Source organism: Aulonocara sp. 'chitande type north' Nkhata Bay, linkage group LG19 (genome assembly GCF_057382095.1).
Source record: "Aulonocara sp. 'chitande type north' Nkhata Bay isolate Kocher_YH1m ecotype deep benthic linkage group LG19, A_spYH_male_GT1.1, whole genome shotgun sequence".
NCBI lineage: Eukaryota > Metazoa > Chordata > Actinopteri > Cichliformes > Cichlidae > Aulonocara > Aulonocara sp. 'chitande type north' Nkhata Bay.
In genome coordinates, this window is record NC_141362.1 from 20689121 (window position 1) to 20706379 (window position 17259).

The 17259-nt window shown below is 39.7% G+C and overlaps 2 protein-coding genes across 8 annotated transcripts in view; one reads left to right on the plus strand and one right to left on the minus strand.

Annotated features, from left to right (window-relative positions):
- LOC147306920 (coiled-coil domain-containing protein 162-like) overlaps positions 1 to 13101 on the plus strand; it is a 25240-nt gene extending 12139 nt beyond the window's left edge. For 2 of the 5 annotated variants that reach the window (XM_086274351.1, XM_086274353.1), the window contains exons 12-19: positions 140 to 292; positions 386 to 520; positions 2113 to 2265; positions 2720 to 2929; positions 4852 to 4972; positions 5110 to 5172; positions 5370 to 5517; positions 11480 to 13101. In XM_086274351.1, coding sequence (XP_086130477.1) covers positions 140 to 292; positions 386 to 520; positions 2113 to 2265; positions 2720 to 2929; positions 4852 to 4972; positions 5110 to 5172; positions 5370 to 5497 — 963 coding nt within the window. In that variant the 3' untranslated portion in view covers positions 5498 to 5517; positions 11480 to 13101. Of the gene's footprint in view, positions 1 to 139; positions 293 to 385; positions 521 to 2112; positions 2266 to 2719; positions 2930 to 4851; positions 4973 to 5109; positions 5173 to 5369; positions 5518 to 6181; positions 7317 to 11479 lie in introns of those variants that run through there. The other 3 variants (XR_015126353.1, XM_086274355.1, XM_086274354.1) reach the window with 3 other exon arrangements.
- On the minus strand, positions 5082 to 13894 carry zbtb24 (zinc finger and BTB domain containing 24). 3 transcript variants are annotated; one of them, XM_086274349.1, is made up of 8 exons: positions 13094 to 13125; positions 12888 to 12927; positions 11176 to 12018; positions 10730 to 10897; positions 9476 to 9559; positions 9304 to 9387; positions 9129 to 9210; positions 5082 to 9014 (listed from the first exon to the last, which is right to left on the minus strand). In XM_086274349.1, the coding sequence occupies exons 3-8, from the start codon at positions 11987 to 11989 to the stop codon at positions 8123 to 8125; spliced, it is 2124 nt and encodes a 707-aa protein (XP_086130475.1). In that variant the 5' UTR covers positions 11990 to 12018; positions 12888 to 12927; positions 13094 to 13125; the 3' UTR covers positions 5082 to 8122. The 3 variants fall into 3 exon arrangements, with proteins under 3 accessions (XP_086130475.1, XP_086130474.1, XP_086130476.1); XM_086274348.1 differs by lacking the exons at positions 12888 to 12927; positions 13094 to 13125 and adding an exon at positions 13763 to 13894; XM_086274350.1 differs by lacking the exons at positions 12888 to 12927; positions 13094 to 13125 and adding an exon at positions 13483 to 13721.
- Positions 13895 to 17259: the final 3365 nt, after the last annotated feature.

The window sequence follows — 17259 nt, forward strand, 5'->3', positions numbered from 1 at the left end:
CAATAACTTTAAACTATGTGGTAAAACGTTGTTTATTCTTTAGTTCTTTATTCCTGAAATACATAAACAAGTGTTATTTTGTCATATCTCACATTTTGATTTGTTAAAGACTTGTTTGGTAATTTTGTTTGGCTTTCAGGCCAGACTTGATGAATATCCCCGACAAATGAGGCGGGACATAAGTGTGATAGTGAACAGAGCACGGGGGGAAGGAGTGGACAAGATCATCAAGCTCAAGAAGAGGTACGGCTGCACCAAAGACAATGATGGACTCGCCCTCACACAGTTAAAGGTACGGAAAGTTTTTATGTGTAGGCAGTTAAAAAGAGCAGAAGTATTGAAGATGATCTGTGAATTGTACCACTTTCATACCTGTTATCTTAAGAAGGAAGAAGTCCACGAGTTGAAGCTGGAGAACAGCCGGCTGACTGCTCTGCTCTGTAAACTGAAGGCTCTGAGATGCTGGAGGAAGGTGGTCGACCAGGAGAAACTTCACAGGCAACTGCTCCAAACCAAGCAGGTTAGCAGCAGGATGAAGAAATATTCAGCAATCAGAAATTAGCTTTACCTCTTGCAGGGAGGGAACATGAGGCCATCAAGTAAAAGGGAAAAGCATGAATATGCTTAGTTGTAGGATTTAAACAAATAATGTAACAATGTTACATGTACTCATGTAGGGGAGACTGGGGATAGTTGTAACATTTTTGACATTTCTGTCTGTAAACTGGAGCTCTTTTAAGGTAGTGGATTCAAAATGTAATGCAAAGTATTTACATGTCTCTGCTATTAAATAGTGCAGCTATTTTCTCTGCAGCACAATTACCCATTGCATGGTATGGCCCCAAACACAAAGAGTGAAATGTTACAATTAACCCCATAGTCTGGGTTAGTTGTAACATATCCTGGGGTGAAATGTAACACAATGAAATAAGGGTACTAACAAAACATTAACATGTAATCTTTGTTTATTCAACACATGAATGCACTTAGAGCCATTTATGTAGCTGTGTGTGTGTGTGTGTGTGTGTGTGTGTGTGTGTGTGTGTGTGTGTGTGTGACAGAATGCAGAAATCCAGCTTTTGAACATATTCCAACCCCCCAAAAAGACAAATTATGGAATTTTCTGCAACTGAATATTTCATTAATTTTGGTTGGTCTTCCTTGAGTTTGGCCTCATTGGGCATTATAACCTACAACTCTTGCACCAATTTTGAACATAACAATGAAGCTGAAAAAAATGTAGTTGTTCACCAGCATCGCAATTCCATTACTTTTTATCATGGCTTACCTTGGTGTGGTTTGCAAAGTGCTTCAGAAAGATGAGGAAATCTGTTTCTTGCATCCATCCTGATTTATTTCCACTACCAGTACTTCCTACTGGTCCATCTCTGACACAGTGGTCAGCATAATGTATGTGTGGGAACACAAACAGTGGAGGAATTGTGTTGCCAATGGCATTAACCGCATATACAAATGCGACCAGTGAACCTCTCTCTGCTGATGTCATTGCCCCAACTTGTTTAATATAAGTTAAAGTAATAGTGTGGTAAGTTGTAACATCTGCATTATTGTTACAACTAACCCAGACTGTTGCTGTTACAACTGACCCAGAACTCCTATAGCCATGAACTAGCTAACATTACAGCCAACGGCTAAAACATTAGCACTAAAGACTTACACAGAATATATCCCCATAGACATACAAATAACATAATTCAAGTTTGATGAGTTTAACTGCAAAGCAGATAATGCTATTAGAAATTGAAATAAAGTAGAAAAACTTACTTTTTGGCATACAAATGACTTTTTTTGGTGTTAAATTGTCTGTGTTTGACAAAATGTGCTGATTTTTCACATGTGATAGCAGAACTGAATTGGGCATGCACAGGATGAGTCACATCATTTGAAACTTAGCCCTGATTGGAGAAATTGGAAGTGTTACAATTGACCCACGTTACAACTATCCCCGGTCTCCCCTACTGCAATTTAAAAGTTTAATGTTTTCTTTTGCTTGACCTGGTTAATCCTCACTAATTTTGTCAGCTTTGCATTATTTTTCTAAGCCCATATTTATACATTTATGAACTCAGTGCCACACTGGTCATTTTGCAGAGGGAGGTTACCACTCGCACCGAGGCTCTCAGAGTGAAAATGTTATCAGAGGATAAGATGGCTCTCCTGCAGGGGGAGCTGGACTTTGCACAGCAGGCGCTGACCTGCTCTCAGGCCGAATGCAGCAGCATCAAGAAGCAGCTCAGCAGGAAGGTACATGCACTCCTATCCACACCTTCTACATCAGTTAACATCAGCTGAAACTGCAAATACTCTGAAATTCATTAAAACTATGAAATGTTTGGTTTGTATTTCTTAAGCTTGGTGAAGGTGCTGTTGAATGCTTTCAGAAGCAGTGCAGGTTTATTTTAAAATGCCAGGATTTTAAAAGTTAACTACATTTTTTGCCTCGTTGCTGATCCTACAGACACTTACATTATATTGCAGCTTCTCTAGGTTTCTCTTGTTGGCTTTTTTGGATCTCTGAGGACAGGATCTGGGTTTTTGGAGGCTCACTGCACATCTTGAAGTGTTTAAATCACATTTCGCTCACATAGACTTCCTAATTCATGTAAAGCTGTGCATTTTCAGTTTTGACAGTGGCAAGAGCTGTCAGGAGAAGAAGCCTGGATATATTCACTGAATGTTTGCTGGTTCTCGCTCACAGACAGAGGAGCTCCAGGTGTTCAGGCATCGGTCTGCACGGGAAGCCCGCAGCAGACAGGAGCTGGACGCTCATCTAGTGCAGACCTTGGAACAAATGAGAGCCGACATGGAGGATAGAGACAGACAGCTCAGGGCCCTCGGTGAGCAGCTGGACAGAGGCAGCAGGATAAACAGGCTACAAAGAGAGCGCAGTGCCAAAGAGATCCGGCAGGTCTGTACGTTAATTAATGTGTTATGCACCACTGATTGCAGGCTGTCTTCTGTGCAAACCCTAAAAAAATCCACTTTTCATGAGCTAAAAAAAAAACCTGTGGTCAGTGGATTTTAAATAGATCATCCAAAGAAATACAATTTTTAAAAAGATCGTGGTATTTTAAGTAAATCAACCTCTGAACATCTTAACTGAGAGTCAAATAAAACCAATTAACAGACTATATCTGTAGGTTCTCAGTCTTTCAGGTCATGGTAGTCTTCAGCACTAGTTGGACTTCTTTTCAATTCATGAAGACTTTTCGCTTCATCCAAGAAGCTTCTTCAGTTCCAGTGTAGAGTCCCAGATATTTACCCACCATGGAGATTATGCAGAAAGTCACTGATCCACCCCGCAACCACTTGAGTTATTAATGGTCATATGATCCAAACTGTGAATCAAGGTGTGGTTCTTGATCGCTGGGCAGGCTTGTCAGAAATTACATTTCTAAGAAATTATGATGGAACAACTCAGTATAACATGCAAGTGTATGTCAAATCCAGCAACACCTTTAGAAAAGCACTGGTTCATCCCAAAGGCACAAACACAATCTAAGCAACGTAGTGTGTGCTGCTCAGTGCAGCAAGGAGTGCTCATAACGTTACACGGGAAAACCAGACAACCACTCCACAGACTGATGGCTCAGCAGAGAAGAACTCATCAGGACAGACTGTTTTCAGGATGATAATGTTCATACTTTGGCCTGAGAAGCCATCAATGTCCACTCTGAACGACTCTCATTGAAAAGGCACAATGCCCTCCAAAACCAGCTATCAGAAACCTCAATTAATACCTCCCTCCTGATCTCCTATCTGTAAATGGTAAGTGGAGCGATTCTTATATAGCGCTTTTCTACTCTCCCGGCGTACTCAAAGCGCTGTATACAACATGCCACATTCACCCAATCACACCCATTCTCACAAGCACTGACTCTAAACTGAGTGCTTTTCTAACAACATTCACACTCCGATAGCTGCATCGGAGAGCAACTTGGGGTTAGCTATTTGCTTTTAAAGTTTTTCACTAGCCACTGCCAAAAATCTGGCAAAAATCTGACAGAGTGATGTAGGATAAAAGTCCAGACCTAAATCCAATTGAGATGAATTCATCATTTAAAAAGTGATATTTTTGTATATACTTGGGGTTACCTTTGTCTAATATTAATATAATGCAAATTAAAGGGGTGGCTGTAGCTCAGGAGGTAGAGCAGGTCACCTACTGATCGGCAGGTTGGCAGTTTGATCCCTGGCTCCTCCAGTCTGCATGCCAAGTATCATTGGGCAAGATAAAAAAAAAAAAGGTTGCTCACAGTCATTTCATGATTTAAAAAGGGGGTAATTATATTTTTCACACAGGGCCAGGTAGCTTTAGATCCCCCCCCTCCCCCCCCCGGTTAATTAAATAATCATTTAAAACTGCATTTTGTATTTACACGGGTTATCTGTGTCTAATATTGAAACATGTGTGACAAAAAAATGGGGGGAAAAAAACAGGAAAGGGACAATTTTTAACAGAACTGTATAATGCAGTCTTGAGATCCCATGTGATTCAACAGTCACACTTTGACCACGTGACCTTAATGGATTGCGTGATGACACGACTCTCAGGACCACCTCCAATGGGACAAATCCACGAGGGGTTGAATACCTGAGTCTCTTCATCAGTTTGCAGAACTGAAGAAGCCTCTTGGATGAGAGGTTAAAGGATTTTTGCAGTGCCTTGGTGCAAAAATCCTGTAGAGATACTTACAGATACAGAGTTAGTCTTGGCCTCATTCTGGTGATAGATCTGTCAAGTCAATATCAATGCACATGGTGTTTTCATTTTAAATTTAAGCAGGAATAAAAAAAACAACAACTTTTAACCACATTGTTGGGGTCCAGGTGAGGGGGCAGCTACAGCAGCAGTGCAGCCTTAAACAAGAGGCCTTTCAGCAGCTGGATAAACTGCAGAACCAGATGAACGATGTGGAGGCAGCTCTCTCCAGAGGAGCTTCGACAGCAGGTAAAAGCCTTCCAGGCTCTGCTGATACTCAACAGGATGACAGACCAACAGCTCGCTTTGCCTGTAAGATTTTGTCTGCTTCAGACATTCTTGACTTGAAATTTCACTCCTACTTTCTCGGTATCGTTATATCACAGGTCAAAGCAGGACTTATTCCACGCTGTCAGTCAGCAGACTGAGTACTAGAAGTCCCTCGACAGGTACTGAGCCCACCACCTTCATCTCAGAGCAGTGAAGCAATAATGTAAAGCTGCTCATGCGGTTCATGAGTGAAATCGAAAGCCATCAGATTATCCAGACACTCATATCTTTTTGTGATGACATTTTAAATTACTTTATAGATGTTATTTTCACACTGCAGCATAGCTCTCACTCTGTTCTATTTCTGTGTGCACAGGTCTGCACCGGAACAGGCTGCATTCAGCCCTGCAGCCTGGCAGCCGACAAACTACACCACACCTCAGGACTTTGCAACAGAGCCAAGACAGCAGAGAGCAGAAACAGCCAGAGGTCTTTCAAACATGAGCACAGACAGATCTAAAGCAGTGAGTGAAATAATCATTTAAAAACTTGTTTCATCTCTAATGTAAAAAACAAGAAGGTGGGTGGGGAGATACTTTTTTACAGCACGGTACATTTTGGAGTTTTAAAGCATATTGAATTCACTGGTGTCCCAACTAATGAAGATTACGTCTACATAATAATAGGACAACTACTAAATGGTGAACGTAAAGCGAGACAGTACATTGCTGGTTTCAAGGTCAAGAATGTGTGAATGCTTTTGTGGTCACCCATCTTCAAAGATTCAAGGAGCTTTATTGTCATTCGCATCACAAGTTAACATGAGGTGGAAAGAAATTATGCACACACGGTCCTGGAGTGAAAAAAATAATAATAATAATGAAGAAACTGATTTTTTTTAAAGTAATAAATAATAGTTGTTGGTCTTTTGTTTTGTTTTTTAACAAACAGAATAACAAGTAATAAAATAAGACGATAAGTTGAGTGCAACAACCTGAGTACCAGTATGGATATAGAGTGTAGGTATAAATACTTTAGCAGGTGTCTTTAAGTGTGAAATTCTGAGCAGCAGGGACTGCCTCTTCACATTAAAGACAATCTGGATCTGTTTCGTCAGACGGGTATAGCAGGGTGCCCAGTTTTATCTCTTAGGTGTTCAGCTTGAATCCGCCTTTGTTTCTCTTTCAGGATCTGTGTCGCCTGCGCCTCCCGATAGCCGAGGCTTTGTTCCCAGATCTGTGTGGTGCAGCAATCAGTCACACACACAAACTTGATTAGCAGATTAGCTTGCTGTAGGCTTGCCTGTAGTGTTTTATAGCTCTGTGTGAACTGAATGTTATCTATTCCATTCCCAAAGCTGTGACATGCATGTCTTCCCTTTAACCTACAGCACAGCATCTTGATGTTGCCCCTCTCCATATTTCAGTAACTTTTTAAATATTCAAAATAAATACTTTCAAAGCTCTTAACAAAACCCTTATCACTGATATTTTACTTTCTGGATATTTCTATAATTTGCCTTTATTTTTATCCGTACTTAACTTTTGTCAATTAATAGCATTACATCGTGTCTACTTAAGGTTTCTAATACTCATATTAGATATATACCAATTTGAGCTTATTGCAAATTTATCAAAGGAATCATGTCAAAGTTCATTTTTCAGTTGTAGAATGAGTTTGGTCACATCTTATGAAATAAAACCAAATGATGACGTTTTTAAGTGGGCAAAAACAAAACCTGTTTTGTCATAAGCTCTAAAAAAATCATTAAAATAATAACTGTTTAGCATCTGTTGCATAGTAACTGTCTTCTGTTCAGACTGTACATAAAAGGTGGAGATAGCCATGTTTATATCAACCATTTGATTGTGAACAAACCTTTTAAAGACTCGAATTGAGCGTTTTGGAAGTGAGGATCTTGGAACCAGCCATACCTGCAAAAGCTACCCGCTTTATTATCACCAATTTTACAGTAATTAATAAAATGATTAAATACCAATAAATACAAATTCAGGTTTAAGACACTTTTCACTTTTCAAACCTGGAAACTGAAAAATATCACATTTGTTTGTTTGGGAGTTCCTCCATTATGGCTCCTGATATTCCTGCCTTTCGTGTCATGGACTGAGATCTAAGTGCTGCATCCAGCTGATGTCCTCAAAGGCCTCAAGGGTTTTCACACATGGCCACTAACAACATGTCATTAACTTCAGCATCATTTTGGGTGTTTGACAGTCATGCTGATGATGTAGGATCAACTGTCGCTGTATTCCCCAGCTGGATGATAAAAGGCTCTTTGTGACTGCTTTTGGCGAGTAAGATAGTGCTGCATTCGAATGGAAGTGACAGATTTGTCTACAGACACATGCCAGTAAAAGTGGCGCCCTTTGACACATGATTGCTGCAGCACTGAAGCAAACTTCTACTTTGAAGTCGAACCTTCTCCTTTTCTGGTTTGTGTCCGACTTTATCATGATGTACTATCAGTTGGCCAGTAGCTGGCAAGTATTTGCCATCAGACATGAAAAACTCCAGGTAACCATGGCAATCTGCTTGCAACCAAAGCAATAACCAGAAGGTTTTTGGTTCAACACCTTTGTGTCTGGGGGCTCTTTGGATCACTCATATCAATCTCAGACACCTGTCGTAATTAGTTAACCAGGTGAGCCCAATTAAAGGAAAACTATACTTAACTCATTCACTGCCAGCCATTGGCAGTGAATGAGTTAAACCCATTGACTCATGCACTGCAATTGACGGCTATAGACGTCAATGGCAGTGAATGAGTTAAGACAGATGTTCCACATTATTAATCATGCCACAGTTTTTAAGCAATATGGCAAAGAACAAGGATCTGCTGCAGAAAAGTGTCAAACAGTGCAATACCTTGTGCAAGGTATGAAAGATATTAGATATTTAACACACAAAGTGTGATCATTGTGCTGCGCAGAAATTTGTGGCACAGATAAAGGCATGAGGAAGGTATCTGCCAGACAAATTCATCAGATTACAGTGGTGTAGTGTGTGGAAGGAAACACAGCAGTATAAAAAGGTATGCTTTTTGTCTGTATATAGTTGATCTCCACAGTAGCACCATCAGATTTAAGTTCCCGGTGGTCCAGATCACTCTCAGCTCTCCTGTGGCAGTCCGGTGGTGTACAGGTAGGACACAGTTCCTGATTGGATCTGAAATGTCTGTCCTTGGATGTGATGGTTGGAGATCTGCTCGCTAGTCTGACTGATGGAGATCGGTTGGCTGCTCTGGCTGCTGACGTGAATAGCCCGGCCTTGTTGTTGTTCCCTGCTCACCTGCCCCTCCAAGGGCTCCTGAACAACAGGCAGCTGCTGGATTGGCTGACGCATCACCTGCAGCTGTTGAATGGGACGCTGTGTTATTTGAAAGGGCTGCGCAGGACCGTGATGGGCCTGCAGCTGCTCCATAGCCTCTTTACTCAAAGTGATAACATGCATCTGCTCAGCCTGGTGCATCATCTGACCCTGCAGCATACTTATAGTGTGGATCTGAGAGGTCTGATCCACCACATCACCCTGAGTGACCAACGCCACATTGTGCACGTGCCCTGATGGCCGGGCGAGGAGGGTGAGTTTAGAGGGGGCTGACTGAGCCATCTCTCCCTCTGTGCTGATGAGGCTGATCTCGTGGTCCTGACCCGGGATAAAGTTAATGTGGTCCACATCCTCTGTCACCACCACCTGGAGCTCTTGTTCAGAGGTGGCAGGCAGCTGGTACTGCTGCAGGTGAAGGATATTTTGCACCTCTTCCTGCGGGGCTCCAGAGCCATCTTTTGCTGCAGTATCCGATGAGGCCTCTCCACCCGCAGCTCTCTCCTTGTTGTGGGATTTGGTGTGTGTTTTCAGATTGTCCAGGCGTGTAAAAGAAAGGTTGCAGGAAGAGCAGGTGAAGGGTTTCTTCCCCGAGTGGGAGGCAACATGTCGTCGTCTTGCACTGGGGTCTGAAAAGGACTTCTTGCAGATGCTGCAGTTATAAGGCTTCTCACCTCTGCAAAACCAGATATTGAGGCAGTTATGACCACGTCTCCTCCTGGGTCGTATATTATACAGCAGGGAGCAAAAACTGTTAAAAGTGGAGTGAAAATCAAATATAACAGCTGACCTGTGGATTCTGATGTGAGTCTGCAGTGTGCTCTTGGCTGTGAAACATTTTCCACAGATTTCACAAGTGAAAGGCTTCTCACCTGTGTAAACGTTAACACCATCAGCTGCTGCAGCACACGCTTCCATAAAGCAGATATCAATAGCAAAAGAATGACTTGGAGAGCTGATCTTACCTGTATGAGTTCTTACGTGCTTTTTCAGTTGAGCTGCATCCATAAACTTGTGATGACACTGAGCACATTCTGGCAATGATTTCCCTTTATTTAAAAATAAAGATTCAATAATTTTACCTTCAGATTGATTGAATACACTGACCAGATCTCTGGCAGTTTCCCCATGACTTACCTGTGTGAACTCTGTAATGGCTTTTAAGTTGCCTTTTCTGAGTGAAGGTCTTTCCACATTTATCACAGTCAAAGGATTTCTCTTCTAAAGAAGCAAATAAAACAGAGCTCATGAGAGATCAACATCGCAATATGCTAGAGCACTTCGGCTTTAGTGCCATTAAGAGAAGGAAGTCATCTCTACAGCCAATATCCATCCAAAACTAGGCAACTCACACCAAATTAAGCTAGGTAAATCAAAAGCACAGGCAAGACACAAAATGTGGGCATTTGATTTTTGGGCACATTTAAAAGAGTTGTAATAGGTAGTAAACTGAAAATCCTTTCGGTTTTCCTAGCCAGAGAAACAAAACACCTTAATTCTTCTTAGAGCATCTTTTTACCCCTTAGTTGTAAAAAGCTTTTCCCCTACATTGCTTCATTTATGTTAAAGAAGGCATGTATTTACTGGGCCCAAGTGTATCTAATAGAAGTAAAATGTAGTATTTCATTATATTATAATAACACATGAGACTTTTGCATACAGCACAGTTATTGCCACTGTGCATTTTTAGGGGCTAAATATGTTAGCTGTGTTGCTTTGCAATGAAGACAACTGTACAGCACCGTTTGCATAAGATTTGTTCCTGGTTTACATCCCTTGCACTGAATCGAAAGTGGATAACTGGAAATGGATAACTATCCATTTCTAGGAATCAAGTCCAGACACTGGAATGTGGTTTGATGGTCTGTTATCTGTTCTATATCTGCTTGTTCGTGTAGTGTTAATCTTTTGGGCTACATCCAGGACTTCAATCTGCACAATGCAGTGAACAGCTCGTCAGACGGTGCTTTAAGGAGTGCCTGATTTGCTTTGGCTTTGCATTCTATTGGTGAAACATAGCCTTTCAGTACCGGCTGAATGTGTTCATTTCTTTTTACCTTACAATATAAAGCGCCTTGAGGCGTTATATAGATAAAGTTTAAATGAAGTAGCCAATCAGAAGAAAAAGCTGGTGAGGAGGGTCGTATGCCATCCTGAAAGCTACTCTGTTCGAATTTAAAAAAAAAAAAATACAGCTGAAACTAAGAATAGTAGGTCTGATGTAATCACTGCAACAACTAACACTTTCTACATTTCTCAAATCAGACTGTAGATCAACTTTGTTGGAAAGATCACTTTCAGGAAATTATGAGGATTCCTGGAAATTACTTGTAAACAAAGTTACTACTTATCAAACATGAGAAACTGAGAAGTCAGTTCATTGGGTCCTACCTTCATGGAGGTTCATGTGCTCTTGCAGGGAGTGTTTGGTGGAAAGCGCTTTGGAGCAGACGGTACAAACAAATGGCTTTTCTCCAGTGTGCATGCGCTGGTGAGCCAGCAGAGTGTGCTTCTGGGTAAAACTCTTCCCGCACACCATGCAGTGGAAAGGCTTCTCACCTGGAGTTAAAGAAAGTAGTTGTACTTTTACAGGTGCGGATGTGATTAGTGACTGCTAAACTCTCGTCAGTCGTAGTCATCTGTACTTTCTATGCGTTTCTATTTTTCTTTTTTTTTCTTTTTTTCAGCACAACATTTGAAAAGTTAAAACATTTATTTTTATTACAGTTGAGGGAATGAAGTCCTTTTTTTAAACTATGTCCAAAAACTCTAGAAAAAAAGGCCAAATTTGTATTAAACCTCCATTCTGACCTCTCTTTAAATCAGAGTGTAATTACCTGTATGAGTGCGCTGGTGAATCTTTAAAAACAGGTGGCTTTTGAAGACTTTTCCACAGTCCTCACATCGTGCCTCAGTGTCAGGGTATTTCCTTTTCCTGCCCCTCTTCCCAGGCTCCTTGTGTCCTGCTGTGTTATTGCCCACTTTGTAGCCCTTATATTTTACCGGTGGGTTGATTTTGCGTTTGCTCTGCCGGCTTTGGTGTTCTTCGGGGTCCTCATTTCTAGGCTGAGACTCAGTTTTTGGATTATCTTCTGCCTGTCGGTCCTCTGAACTCTCACATGGTTCTCTTCTCCCCACCAGCTCTGTCACAGGTGCACCTACATCTTTCCTCGGCCGCCCTCTTTTGCGCTTCACCAGCTCTGCATCTTCAGCTTTGTTTGCTTGAGCATCATTGCATTTGACCCCTGCTGCAGAGCGAGTTAGGTCAGTGAGCACTTTGACAAGGTCACCGACTTCCATTCGATGAGCTGTGGCCAGGAGCTGCTCTGTGGCGCTCTCCTCCACAGACACCTGGGCGCTGTAGATGAACTCCAGCACTGCTGCAAACATGTTTGGTGCCATACCGTCCAGCCGGTGGGTGGACCGATGGATCTGATCTTCTGCTGTGAACATGACGGAGAAGTACTCACTGCTTGCTGCCAGCAGGGCTTTGTGGGCCTTGAACTGCACATCCTCCACGACAAGAGTAATGTCACACAGCAGGTCACTTTTCCTGAGCTTGTTGAATTTGTTCAGGATGCTCTGTTTATGTGACTCTGAATGAAGGTGAGCCATAAGCGATGAAGGTGGACTGGTTGATTTTTGAGACATCTTTGCCGCAAAAACAACCACATCTGTCCCTTAAATGAAAACATATGAAAACAAAATGAGTGTACAGTTAGTTTAAAAGTTTATATGAATTCATCATGGGCATGAAGGTCATGTGATTTTGGGCTTTTAAAGAAGACATTTATGCCCATTATGATACGAATATATGTAAACTTCTGACCTCAGCAGTATATATGTTTGGCTTATATCAGAGGTTCAGTGCGTTTTTTAAATGTAGCAGAGTGGTAAATTGATAATAATATTTTCCATTTCAGTTAACCAAATATCCATTTAAGGTTCAAAAAAAATAACAAGAATGTTATTGGGTAATTTAATGGTATTGCTTGTGCTATAGGCTTAAGGGTTAACTGCAGTTTTCCAAAAAAAACTTAACAAGAAATGCATCTTGGGACTTCCTGTTTACTTTTCTTTTTGTTGTGGATGTGGAACGGGAATGTTGTGAAGGAGTTAAATTATTGGTAAGGAATTGTTAAATATGCACATAACTCATTGAAACATATTGTTATAATTGTAGTGCAGTGGCAAAACGTCAGTATTTTAACAAGATGATGTATTTCTTAAATGTATGATGCAAAGGACCTGTATGTGCAGCGTGGAGTGGCCATTTTCTCCATGCAAGGGATAAGTTGCGAGATTGTCTGTGTGCTCCAGTATTGCAAGTGAGCTGAGATTTCTGTGGAATGTAAGTGTTTATAAACATGTATGTAACACTTCCACATTTTTTTAAAGGAGCCTTGTGTGATTTAGTTCTTTGTATTTTGTTCTGCACAGACAGAGGCCACTGCCGTATTTTTGTGTTTTGTATTTCATTTCTTTTATTCCTCGTATTGTATTGGCGCATCTTTGTTTAATCGGTTATTCTGTTACTTTGCCACGTTACCTCTCGTGCTGTAGATGTTCAGTACAAGTCCATATGGCCGCTGTTTGACAAAAGTAAAGGTCAAAGGACCTTTGGTTTATTCAGTCGTCATTGACAATAAAACTGCACATTAAGAACCCCAGTAATTGTGTCCTGTGTGGCTAACCATTTCCCAGGCTACATAAATATATGATCTTTTTCATATTACCACTGCTATTACTACTTACTCATACATGACCAGAGGAATCTACATGATCCGTTTATCCATTAGTAAATGTTCAGTCTGTAAAAATGTAGGACAAATATTACTAACAACAGTTTTTCAGGAATTTGTCACATTTAGGACACCAGACATGGTTGGACTGTCCAAATACGAGTCTGTCGTGTAAGCATACATTTGGTATTATAGATCTAGAATGAATTTGTATTACAGAGCTGATTAATCTGTAGTGACCAGTCTAAACTAACAAAAATATTCTTCATATTACAATAAAATAAATAATAGAAGTATAATAAACTGTCTATAATGTTGGTCGTTGTTTAGTTTATCCTCATGTTTTCAAAATCAAAATTGAACCCATACTGGTATTTACATTCACCTCATATATTAACTTACAGATATTTTGCACTGTTCATCACGTTCATGCAGAGTTCACTGACATTCAGCTTAAATAATGTTTACAGACGAATGTATGTTAGCAAGCAAGCTAATTGTCTCAAAGCAAACGATGCACCGCCGCTGTCTTGAAAGGGGGGGCACGAGAAGCAGAAATGGCGAAGAATGCGACCGAAATAAAGCTTTCAAAAGAAGTTAACTAATAATTTTCGGTCTGGTGACAGGACTTGGACGTATAAACTGCGGTTTAATTTGAAGTAGTCAGCTTTTAGGACCTTACCTTCGCTCGCTGGACGGACCAGAGCGTGATATGAGCCACCTATCGCGAGATGTGAGGTTCTGACGAGATCCACGCCGAGCCGCCGACCCCTGGGGGTCGCACTTTTCCCCGTCGATCAACCCTTTCTTCTAGGTTAATAAAGGTTTGTTTAAATTGTTAAATAGGTGGCATTATGGGAAATTATTTTATTTTAATAACTCAGTGGGACTTTTAAAATAACTAAAACTATCATAGCTAATGAAATTTGATTCAGGAAGTGCACGTTCCCGAGAGAAAAACAGAAACACACAGCACCTGTTGACTGGTGTCAAGCCAGCCTCCAATTCGAGACTTGCAGTCAAGCCAGCCTCCAGTTTGTTTTACGTTCCCTGTGTATTCAAAGTATTACGGGAATGGATGTGGAAACCGGATTTCAAAATAAAAGCCAACTTCGAGTGAATTAACAGATATGTTAAGAACATAATAACATATAATTTAGGCTTTTTTTTTTTTTTACAAACTCTAATGTTAGATCTATATGACACAGCCTTGTACCCTAATTGTGCCCTGTCACTATCAAGGCCATCTTATTTTGGATTTCAAAGTAAAAGCCCTGTGAATCTTCATTTTTGAACTACTCTTTCAATGACTTAATAATGCTCTTAAAAGCAAAAGTCGTATTTCCAAATACTATTTGAACTTTATATCAACACTTTCCAACCACAGTCTTTTTACAGTGATACCATATCAATATCAAGTCAGTCTGATTTTGCCTTTCATAGTAATGGCCCTTTGAAATTGTCCATAATTGACTTAATCTTCTAACGATTCAAAATGCTCTAAAATGAAAAATTCTTGTTTCCACAGGGTAATTCCACCTTAGATCAACAGTATACAGCCCCACAGTGATACCATATCAATATCAAGTCATTCTGATTATGCCTTCCAAAATAAAAGCCTTTTTAAATTGTCCATAATTGACCTAACTTTCAGTGATTTCAAAATGTTTTAAAATGGAAATTTCCTGTTTCCACAGGGTAATTCCACCTTAGATCAACAGTATACAGCCCCACAGTGATACCATATCAATATCAAGTCATTCTGATTATGCCTTCCAAAATAAATGCCCTTTCAAATTGAGCATATACGGCCTACTTTTTTGACGATTTCAAAATGTTCTTAAACAGAATTTTGCTGTTTCCACAGGATAATTTCACTTTAGGTCAACAGTATACAACCTCACGATGTTACCATATCAATATCAAGTCATTCTGATTATGCCTTCCAAAATAAAAGACTTTTCAAATTGCCAAGATACGACCTACTCTTTTAAAGATTTCAAAATGCTCTAAAAGTGAAAATTGCTGTTTCCACAGGATAATTTCACTTTAGGTCAACAGTATACAACCTCACGATGTTACCACATCAATATCAAGTCATTCTGATTTTGCTTTCAAAAATAAAAGCATTTTCAAAATGCCCATATCTGACTTGATCCTGGAACAATTTCAAAATGCTCTAAAATGGAAAATTCCTGTTTCCACAGGGTAATTCCACCTTAGATCAACAGTATACAGCCCCACAGTGATACCATATCAATATCAAGTCATTCTGATTTTGCTCTCAAAAATAAAAGCCTTTTCAAATTGTCCATAATTGACCTAACTTTCAGTGATTTCAAAATGCTCTAAAATGGAAATTTCCTGTTTCCACAGGGTAATTCCACTTTAGATCAACAGTATACAGCCCCACAGTGATACCATATTAATATCAAGTCATTCTGATTATGCCTTCCAAAATAAAAGACTTTTCAAATTGCCAAGATACGACCTACTCTTTTAAAGATTTCAAAATGCTCTAAAAGTGAAAATTGCTGTTTCCACAGGATAATTTCACTTTAGGTCAACAGTATACAACCTCACGATGTTACCACATCAATATCAAGTCATTCTGATTTTGCTTTCAAAAATAAAAGCATTTTCAAAATGCCCATATCTGACTTGATCCTGGAACAATTTCAAAATGCTCTAAAATGGAAAATTCCTGTTTCCACAGGGTAATTCCACCTTAGATCAACAGTATACAGCCCCACAGTGATACCATATCAATATCAAGTCATTCTGATTTTGCTCTCAAAAATAAAAGCCTTTTCAAATTGTCCATAATTGACCTAACTTTCAGTGATTTCAAAATGCTCTAAAATGGAAATTTCCTGTTTCCACAGGGTAATTCCACTTTAGATCAACAGTATACAGCCCCACAGTGATACCATATTAATATCAAGTCATTCTGATTATGCCTTCCAAAATAAAAGACTTTTCAAATTGCCAAGATACGACCTACTCTTTTAAAGATTTCAAAATGCTCTAAAAGTGAAAATTCCTGTTTCCACAGGATAATTTCACTTTAGGTCAACAGTATACAACCTCACGATGTTACCATATCAATTTCAAGTCATTCTGATTATGCCTTCCAAAATAATGGCCTGTTGAAAATGCCCATAATTTACCTAACTTTCAGTGATTTCAGAATGCTCTAAAAAGGAAGATTTCAGTTTCCACAGGGTAATTCCACTTTAGATCAACAGTATCCAACCCGACAGTAAAACCATGTAAATTTCATGTTGGTCTGATTTCGCCTTTCAAATTAATGGCCCGTCGAATTTGTCCATATGTGATATACTCTTTCAATTATTTCAGAATGTTTTAAAAATGAAAATTGCTGTTTCAACACATATTGGGTTTTCATTTTGAAAAGCAAAATCAGACTCAATTGATTATGACAGAATTGAATCATAAAGATGATGTAAAAGGAAGCTGAAATTGCCACTAGGTTGTAATTGATAGTACGTTTATATTTTAAGTCTGTGGAAAGATGTCATGGTTGGTTTGCAAGCTGTTTTGTAATTTCTTTATTTATAATTCTGAAACACGTACCCTAAAGCAGATGACTCGTAATCTGGAGAGGAAATGGCGTGTCACAAATCTAGAGGATCATCATTTAGCTTGGAGAAATAGTTTGCTGCTTTATAAGAAAGCCCTCCGCAAAGCCAGAACATCTTACTATTCATCACTGATTGAAGAAAATAAGAACAACCCTAGGTTTCTCTTCAGCACTGTAGCCAGGCTGACAAAAAGTCAGAGCTCTTTTGAGCCAACCATCCCTTTAACGTTAACTAGTAATGACTTCATGAACTTCTTCACAAATAAAATTTTTATCATTAGAGAAAAAATTACCAATAATCATCCCACAGATGTAATATTATCTACAGCTACTCTTAGTACCATTGATATTAAGTTAGACTCTTTTTCTCCAATTGATCTTTCTGAGTTAACTTCAATAATTACTTCCTCCAAACCATCAACGTGTCTTTTAGACCCCATTCCTACAAAACTGCTCAAAGAAGTCCTGCCATTAATTAATTCTTCGATCTTAAATATGATCAACCTATCTCTAATAATCGGCTATGTACCACAGGCCTTCAAGCTGGCTGTAGTTAAACCTTTACTCAAAAAGCC

Excerpts from the sequence above, each read along its gene's own strand:
- zbtb24 (XM_086274348.1), bottom strand. The coding sequence starts at position 11,989 with ATGTCTCAAAAATCAACCAGTCCACCTTCATCGCTTATGGCTCACCTT. Across the intron at positions 10,898-11,175 it reads TCACCAGCGCACTCATACAG|GTGAGAAGCCTTTCCACTGC; the intron begins GTAATTACACTC and ends CTTTAACTCCAG. Across the intron at positions 9,015-9,128 it reads ACTCACATCAGAATCCACAG|AGGTGAGAAGCCTTATAACT; the intron begins GTCAGCTGTTAT and ends CTGGTTTTGCAG.